Source organism: Apteryx mantelli, unplaced genomic scaffold (genome assembly GCF_036417845.1).
Source record: "Apteryx mantelli isolate bAptMan1 unplaced genomic scaffold, bAptMan1.hap1 HAP1_SCAFFOLD_68, whole genome shotgun sequence".
Classification (NCBI taxonomy): domain Eukaryota; kingdom Metazoa; phylum Chordata; class Aves; order Apterygiformes; family Apterygidae; genus Apteryx; species Apteryx mantelli.
Genome location: NW_027118796.1, coordinates 95,802 through 103,379, shown reverse-complemented (window position 1 = coordinate 103,379; position 7,578 = coordinate 95,802). Strand labels below are relative to the sequence as shown.

Below are 7,578 nucleotides of genomic sequence, written 5' to 3'. Positions count from 1 at the left end.
TCTTCTTGTCCTGTTGGGTGCCCGAGAGATGGCTTCTTTCCTCAGCAGCATCCCTCAAATCCTGTAGCTGCATGACGGCCCGTGCTGTGTCCTGGGCCCTGGGGCCTTGGGGCCTTGGAAGGGCCACTGATGGGGCCCATGTCCAAAGCAAGCTCCCGAGCGCTCCCCCCCACGGGGACCCTGCTGCGCTCCTCACTGAAAGCACCTCGGAGTCCCAGGGAGAGTCGCTGTCTTCCTCCCGCTCCACTCCTGCTGCTGACGTAACACCTACAAAGGAAGTAAGAAACGACATGCCATGAGTCCTTCTTTCACTCTGCTGTTCTCCTCCATCAGGCAAGCCCTGCAGCCAAGAGACGGAGAACAGTTCAACTACAGAGGAAAAACAAAGCCGTGTTGTTCAGCCCCAGCCGCACCGCCGTGTTCTCGCCACTTCCCGTGGCCTTCTCTGCAGCAGAAGATGCCCAAGCCCAGCACGGCAGCTCACACAGCTACAACAAACGCCCAACAGATGGTCGGGTAGCATGCAAACCAGGCTCAGGCAGGCCGGAGTCACGGAGTAGGGAGGTTTCGGGGGCATCTCCCCTCCAAACTAGGGCTCCAGAGTTTGGCACTCACAAGCACTTTGCACGGTAGAGGAGGAACCCTCAAAGTGCTAGCCAAAACATCCTCACACGCGCAGCAAGTCACCAGGAAACAACGCTCCTTACCTAGCACTACCACAAAACAGCTCCCTCAACTGACACTCGCTACCCTCAACCTCCCCCCCTGGCATTTGCTGGCAAGGGCAAAAGGGGGTGCCGTACCGTCTCACAAGCAGATCACCATTTCCGGTCACTGACTCGGCACAACTAGCAAAGAAACAAAGCGGATCAATGTTTATTAACTCACCTCTCACACCAGCAGGGGCTTCTGCAGCATCCGCAACTTGAGGACCACCAGTAGCCTCCTCTCCCTTCCATTCAGGTGATTCTTCCTAAAAGAGGCCAGCCAAAAGCGTTGGAAAGAACAGAAACAAGCAGCCTCTGCACAGGCAGGCGACACCTTGCAAAATACTTCTCTCCTCTGTACCCACACAGGGAAACGTTCTCACTTCTCTTCTACCAGGCCTGCAGTTTTTCCTCGGGAATGTCTTTGAGTAGACAGCAATACCTAACGTCACAAACGCCCGGCTCTGCTTCTGCAAAGCTCCTGAGAAGCACTGCCTGACCCTGGCTTCACCTACGTTACAACATCCAGGAGCGCACGCACCCTTTCCCCCTCCTTTGCGCCAAGGAAAACCAACAGCTGCCTGCTTCTCAAACAACCTTAGTCAAACCTCCTTCTCTTTCCTCGCTTTCACTCTTCAAACCACAATCACATCTTACTATGTCTCTGAAGAGCTACTGCAGCAACATTTGCGACAATCTCTCAAAGGTCACTGAAAAAAAACCGGAACCAGCTTAAAAATCAAACATGCCTGCATCTCCAGCAGTACAGCCTGGGTTCCAGCACCACACTTGCAGTCTTCATCACAGCGCAGTCCCAACGCCATACACCGCAACTGGGGAAAAAAAACCAAAAAAACCAAAAAAACCCCCCACAGAGTTGAAACAGGCAGCGTGAGATCACATGCAAGCCTGGAATGTCATCCGCATCCGGCATGAGAAAAAAAGACCCGCTTGAGCAACTCCCCGCCAAGCACACTTGAGGAACCTGACAAGGAGGAAAGGAGAGCCAGGGGATGAAGCATTTCAGCAGATTTTGAACAATAAACGCCCTTCCTCCATATCAGTCAGAATTCTATTGCCAAAGTCACTGGAAACAAAGAGCAAGCTCTGGAGGACAAAAGAATAGGCAACCCAGGAGCTGATCAACTTTTATGGTCTCGAGATCTGACTCACAGGAAGAAAACCACGTGGCCATTTATCTTGTCACCTACTGCTCTTTCACCCCCCCCGACCACAAGGCTGCTGCATGCTCTGCCACGGCTACAAGTCTTTGAGGAAACAGCTCACAGCAGCAGAAAGGGTGGCAGGCAGGAGACCGCTCTGCAGGAGAAAACCACCTGCCTGGAGACTGAAGTCCAGACAGGTCTTTCCTGCAAATGAGTCGTCCCATGGCAAGCGTTGCCTGTTGAGGCACTTTACCTTGGCAGCTGAACTGTGGTTTTCTTCCTCAGAAGCAGGACAGCTGTCATCACTCTCCTCTTCCTCCAACATTCTTGAAAAGCAAAGGCAAGAAGGACCCTGTCTCTCCAATCTTTCCTCTTTTTAGGCAGGTTAAAGGATTTGGGAAAAGGTATTGTTCAAGTCTCACCTTACAAAGTATCCGTGGGAAACGTCGTCTCTCACTGTTCAAATATTAATTGACATGATTAATTCTTAGCATGTCAGACCTTCCAATGTCAACAATGCCTACAAGCGTGCAACACGGACAGTTCTACAGGCCACACTGGAGTGGAACATTCAGGCGAGACAGCACGAACAAAAGTATGCCCCAAACCACTGATTTTTCTCATCATACTGAATTCTCCCCCCCCAAACTAAGTAAGCAAGCAAATTCAACACTGTCCTCATATTTCCTTCTAACATTCCTAACTGAAAAACTAGCATGGCGCCAAGATGCTATGTGAGCAGACAGTTAGCAAATGCTGGCGCGGGCTGAACAGGATAAGAAATGACTCAACTGCTGAACTCTTCATACCACACATGCGAGCATACGCCACAGGCAGAGATTGTTCTCTCTCTCTCTCTCTCTCTCATTCTCTCTTTGTCCCGTCCCCCTCCACCAACCCGTGGTTGAAAATGCCAGGTACTGCACAGTATTTGTAATTTTTTTTCTTTTTCTTTTCTTTCCTTTTTTTTTCTTTTTTTTTTTTAAAGAAAAAAGGAAAGCCCCCATCTATAAACATGGGGGATCCAATAGGCAACAACCCTCCGAACGGACGGCTAACACGCTAATTATAGAAGCGCCCTCACGGCCTTGCAAGACACGTGTCCAGTCGGCAACACAGAAGCGCATTTTACAAAACTGTGTGCGCTACTCCATCCGAGACCTCCACTGAAGTCAGTGGTGAACATGGTAAGCTTCAACAATACAAGCCACCAAAAGAAAAGGCCGTAGGGATTTTCCTCATCAGCTCCTCCACGGTTAAGGATCCTACCTCCGCTGGCCAGAGCGCAGGCACCCAATGCAAAGCCAGCAGCTCCTGCTCCGGGAGGCGTGCTAAGCGCTGGCACGCCCTTTGCGCCGCCTGCAGAAGCTTCTCCCACCTTTTCCCCGACTGCAGAGTCTACCAGGTGTTGACTAACACTGTATACAGAAAGAAAGGAAACACACTGATTTTCAGACTTTGCATTGCGAGCAATTTGATGCGAGCTCAGCACCACAAACGTGAAACCTAACGGAGCATTTGGGTGGAAGTCGAGGACAATTTCCCAATTCGCACTTGACACGGGAACAATACGTACCAGAAGAGTCCTTTTCGCCCAGCTGCAACAAAGGTCTCCACACACCATTAAACCTTGCTGCTGTTACCAAGCATGCCCATAAACCAACACGGACATTCGGACAACTTAGCAACTCTAACGGTGACCCAAAGCACCTACCGAGCACGTCCAGAAGTTCTAGCGCAATCCTCCGCTGTCCATCCAAGAACGTCTTCCTGGGAAAGATCAGCACCACAGCGAAGAAGAACTTCTATCATGCTCATGTCCCCAGCAGAAGCAGCAAGCATAAGAGGGGTCCTAGAGCATCCAAAAGACGACAGGAAATCTATCGGCCGATACAGACATTTCACTGGCATTATTTGCAGCCCTATTTGCTCCCAAAACAATTACTTCCCCCTTTCCCACAGGCAGAAGGAAAGCAGAGCCAACTACACGGAAGCACAGGAGAACTCAGGTCGGAAGGGGCCTCAGGAGGTCTCTCCGCCTAACACCTCCCCAAAGCACGCTCAGCTACGAGGCCAGACTGGGTTGCTCACGGCTTTACTCGGTTGGTTCTTCAAAGCTGCCAAGGAGGGAGGCTGCACAACCTCCTCGGGCAACCCGTTCCGACGCGTCACTGTCCTCGCAGCCAGCAAGGTTCTCCTCACATCCAGCTGGAACCTCTCTCGTTTCAACGTGTGCCCGTTGTCAAAGCAAGTGTCAGGACAGAGAGACAACGCTGCCCGCGAGACAACACTTACCTACCAACCATGCCTGGGTTCTAAAAACCCGCTCCTGCCCAGCAGCAATGCTGGAGAACTAGCGGCAACTCCTCTGCCTTGCGGCGACCAGACACAATGCTTTCTGGCAGTCCTGAAGGCAGAAGCCAGCCAGTGAGGCGCAACAGCAGCCAAGCGCAGATCACTTTTCCAAAGTCACGCAGAAGCAACTGCTTCCGTGTGGCTACTTACTTAGGCCTTTTAGAGGCTCACGCCCACGCCTCTCATCAGTCAAGCTTTAAGAATACTCAGGAGACCCACGCCCTGTTTGGACAAGCCCTTCACCTTTCAGACTGATCTCGAGCGTGCACGTCAGCTCCCTTTTTAAGCAGGAACTCCACCATCTCTTCGTGATGTTCGGACACAGCAAGAGCAAGGGGAGTGTATCCCATCTGAAAGCATAAATCCCCTCAGTTAGAAAAACACAGAGAAGTGAAGCAACCTTTTCTTTCCAAGAGCGGCCTTACCCAAACTCTGCGCTTACCTCATTCCGTGCATCAATACGGGCATTGTGCTCCAGTAACTGCCCTGCTAGAGAGGTGTTAGGAGCAATGGCAGCGAGGTGAAGGGCAGTGCTGCCGTTAACATCGGCCAGATTAGGGTCGGCACCGTGCGCTAGCAGAATAGCAACACATTCTTCTTGCTGGCACTGTACTGCCTGGAAACAACACAGGAAAAAAGGAAACCTTTCCAGCAACTACGTTTCCCTCTGCCACAACTCCCACAGCTTGCCAACCTCGGAAAACAATAACGCGTTCAAAGATTAGGTAACGTTAGGCGCCTATTCGGCACCAAGCACGACACAATCGCCACCCACACCTAGGTCAAGAATCACCCAAGGGAGGGATCGCTCAGTGCATAACTTATAAGCCCTACCTACAGCAGCATCACATACTCCACGTACCTTCATCAGTGGCGATCTCTTGAAATTGTCACGAGGATCCAGCTTGCACTTGTTTCCTACTAAATAGGAAACAACCTCCGAATGCCCGTTAGCGCAAGCAAGATGCAGAGGGGTCCTAAAATTTAAATATACGACGTTAACACCGACAGACACGCACACAGCTGAAGACACCGCTCCTGCCTATGGCATGTGGGTAGGGCCACCCGTTTCCGGTTCCAAAAAACAAACTTAGAAAAAGTTTCTCATTCCTTCAGCCATGACAGCAGTTGCACACCCAAAGCCTGGGGCGGGCTAGGAAAAATGCCCCCCACACCACCCCACCCCACCCCACCCCACCCCAGCACCCATTTATGAAGACGACGGTCACTCAGCTCCCCGCCTTGTTCCCTGCAAATGGATTCCTGCACCCAGCCACAGGACTCTTCCCGCACAGCCTCAGGCTTCCGGTGGGAAACTGCTGCCCTCCACGCCTCTGCCCAGGCAACTGGCCACTGCCTCCAACAGCATGACACACACAGCCCAGCAAGGACGACCAAGCCTTGGGCACCTTAAGCCTACGGCAAGGGACCCTCTAGCTTTCGCCAGCATCGCTCACGTGACAACAGCGTGCCAGAGGCTAAGGAGGTGGCTTTTAGAACACCATCGCATCAGCTTTGTGCTGTGCTTTTCGGGAATTCGTGCCTTCTGTCCTTTCCCCGAGCTCACTACTGCAGCAAACGCGAGGACACGCTCGCTCCAAAGCGCCCTCGGTAACACCTAGCAAACCAGCCAGCAGAAACCTTCCCCCACAACACTGCCATGCCCACAGCAACAAAGCAGCACTCTGTCTTGCCGGCAGTTGTAGCTACCCTTCTCCTACAAGCTCAACCACGGAGGAAGCCCTCTCCAAGGCAGCAGAGCTGCCTTTCCAACAGCCCTCACCAGCTGAAGAAAACGGCACTCCCTCCCTTCCTTCCGCCCTCCCTTCCAGGAAGGGCCCTGCCCTGCCCTGCCCTGCCCTGCCGCGCCGCGCTGCGCCTGGAAGAAAGGCGGCCCTTCAAACTGCCCAGCATCTCCAATCAAACCACCGCAGCCGATGCGGCTACGAAGGAACACACGACCACCTCCGAAGGGCTGCTGCCACGCACGCAGTACAGGTGACGCTGCGGGAGAAGCCGCTCACAAAACCTGCCCCTCGTTTCGCCCTCCTCAGCCGAGCCGAGCCGAGCCGAGCTGAGCCGAGCCTCGCGGGCTGCCACCAGGCAAGGAGACCTCTCTGCTCACAGCAAGGGCCCGCTGGAGCCTCCCAGCTGAGCCACCGCCGCCCCCTCTGCCCGCCGCTGCGGGGCCGCACCGCAGCCACAGACGCAGCCGCCGCCACCGCCGCCGCAGCCCGGCCCTCGCAGCCGCCCCTCGTGCTTCCCCCCACGCTCGCGGCGTGGCCCAGAGCCTGGCCGGGCGGGCGCAGGCGCGCGCGGCGCCGCCCCCCTCACCGCTTCGCCTTGTCCCGCCTGTTGATGCTGAGTCTCGGCAGCCACCACGGCCGCCGCACCCGCACCAGGTCGCCGCTGGCGGCCGCGCGGTGCAGCTTGCCCAGCTCCTTCTCGCGGAGCTCGGAGGCGGCGCCGACGCAGGGCAGGGAAGCGCCGCCGGACGGCGACGGCGGCGGCCCCTGCCCTTTGCTGAAGAGCCCGAAGAGCCTCTTCATGCTGCGGCGGGGACGGGCCGCAGCCCGGCATGGGCACAGCCCCGTGGACACGGCCCTGCCTCGCGCGGGGGCAGAGGAGCCGAGCGCCGGCCAGTGGCCGCGGCCCGGGACAGCTGCTGCGGGGCTGCGCCCCGGTGGGCTGCGGGGCCGCGGGCTCGGAGCCCCCGGGTCGGGGGCAGAGGCGCGGGCCGAGAGCAGGGACGCAGCAAGGCTCCCAGCGAGGCACGCGCCCTCGCTCCGGCAGCGGCGGCCACAGCACTGAGAGCAACCGCCTCCAGAGGCCGCGCGGGCGCCGCGATGCGCAACGGCCGCGGCGAGATCGCGCGGCGGCGTCACAGAGCGGAGCAGGGGGGCCGCTGCGCGCCTGCGCAGTACTGCCGGGGCCGGGGCCGGGGCCGGGGTTTCCCTCCCCAAAGGCAGCGCCTTTGCTTGCATCCAGGCGACTCGCCAGGAGGAGAGGAGATGCAGCCTCCTTTCAGGGAGGTGGAAGTTCACCAGTGAAAACGCCCTCCCTCATGAGACTCCGCAGCCTCCCAAGCCCCCGCGCACTCGCGGCTCCCTCGAATATCAGCTCGGCCTCTCAGCCTGCCCGCCGTCCGTGCCCAGGCGCCTGCTACGTGCCGGCTAGCCCAGCTTGCCGTTCGCTAGTGAACTGCGCGCACCCCCGCGGGCACCCAGCAGCTCAGGGGAAACAGAAAGGCGCTGGTGCCCGCACCACAGACACGGGGGCCGCTATGGCCCGAGGGCTGCCTCCAGAGGCTGCCACCTAAGTCACTCGCTCCCGTCCGCCCCGTTGTCACC

At 56.6% G+C, this 7,578-nt stretch overlaps 1 protein-coding gene across 1 annotated transcript; it reads right to left on the bottom strand.

Annotated features, from left to right (window-relative positions):
* Positions 1 to 365: 365 nt before the first annotated feature.
* On the bottom strand, positions 366 to 6,777 carry LOC136996714 (ankyrin repeat domain-containing protein 7-like). Its single transcript, XM_067317551.1, has 11 exons — positions 6,563 to 6,777; positions 5,091 to 5,205; positions 4,671 to 4,844; positions 4,472 to 4,578; positions 3,588 to 3,725; positions 3,035 to 3,291; positions 2,375 to 2,393; positions 2,127 to 2,199; positions 1,457 to 1,540; positions 889 to 973; positions 366 to 445 (listed from the first exon to the last, which is right to left on the bottom strand). The coding sequence occupies exons 1-11, from the start codon at positions 6,775 to 6,777 to the stop codon at positions 366 to 368; spliced, it is 1,347 nt and encodes a 448-aa protein (XP_067173652.1).
* Between the last annotated feature and the right edge of the window lie 801 nt (positions 6,778 to 7,578).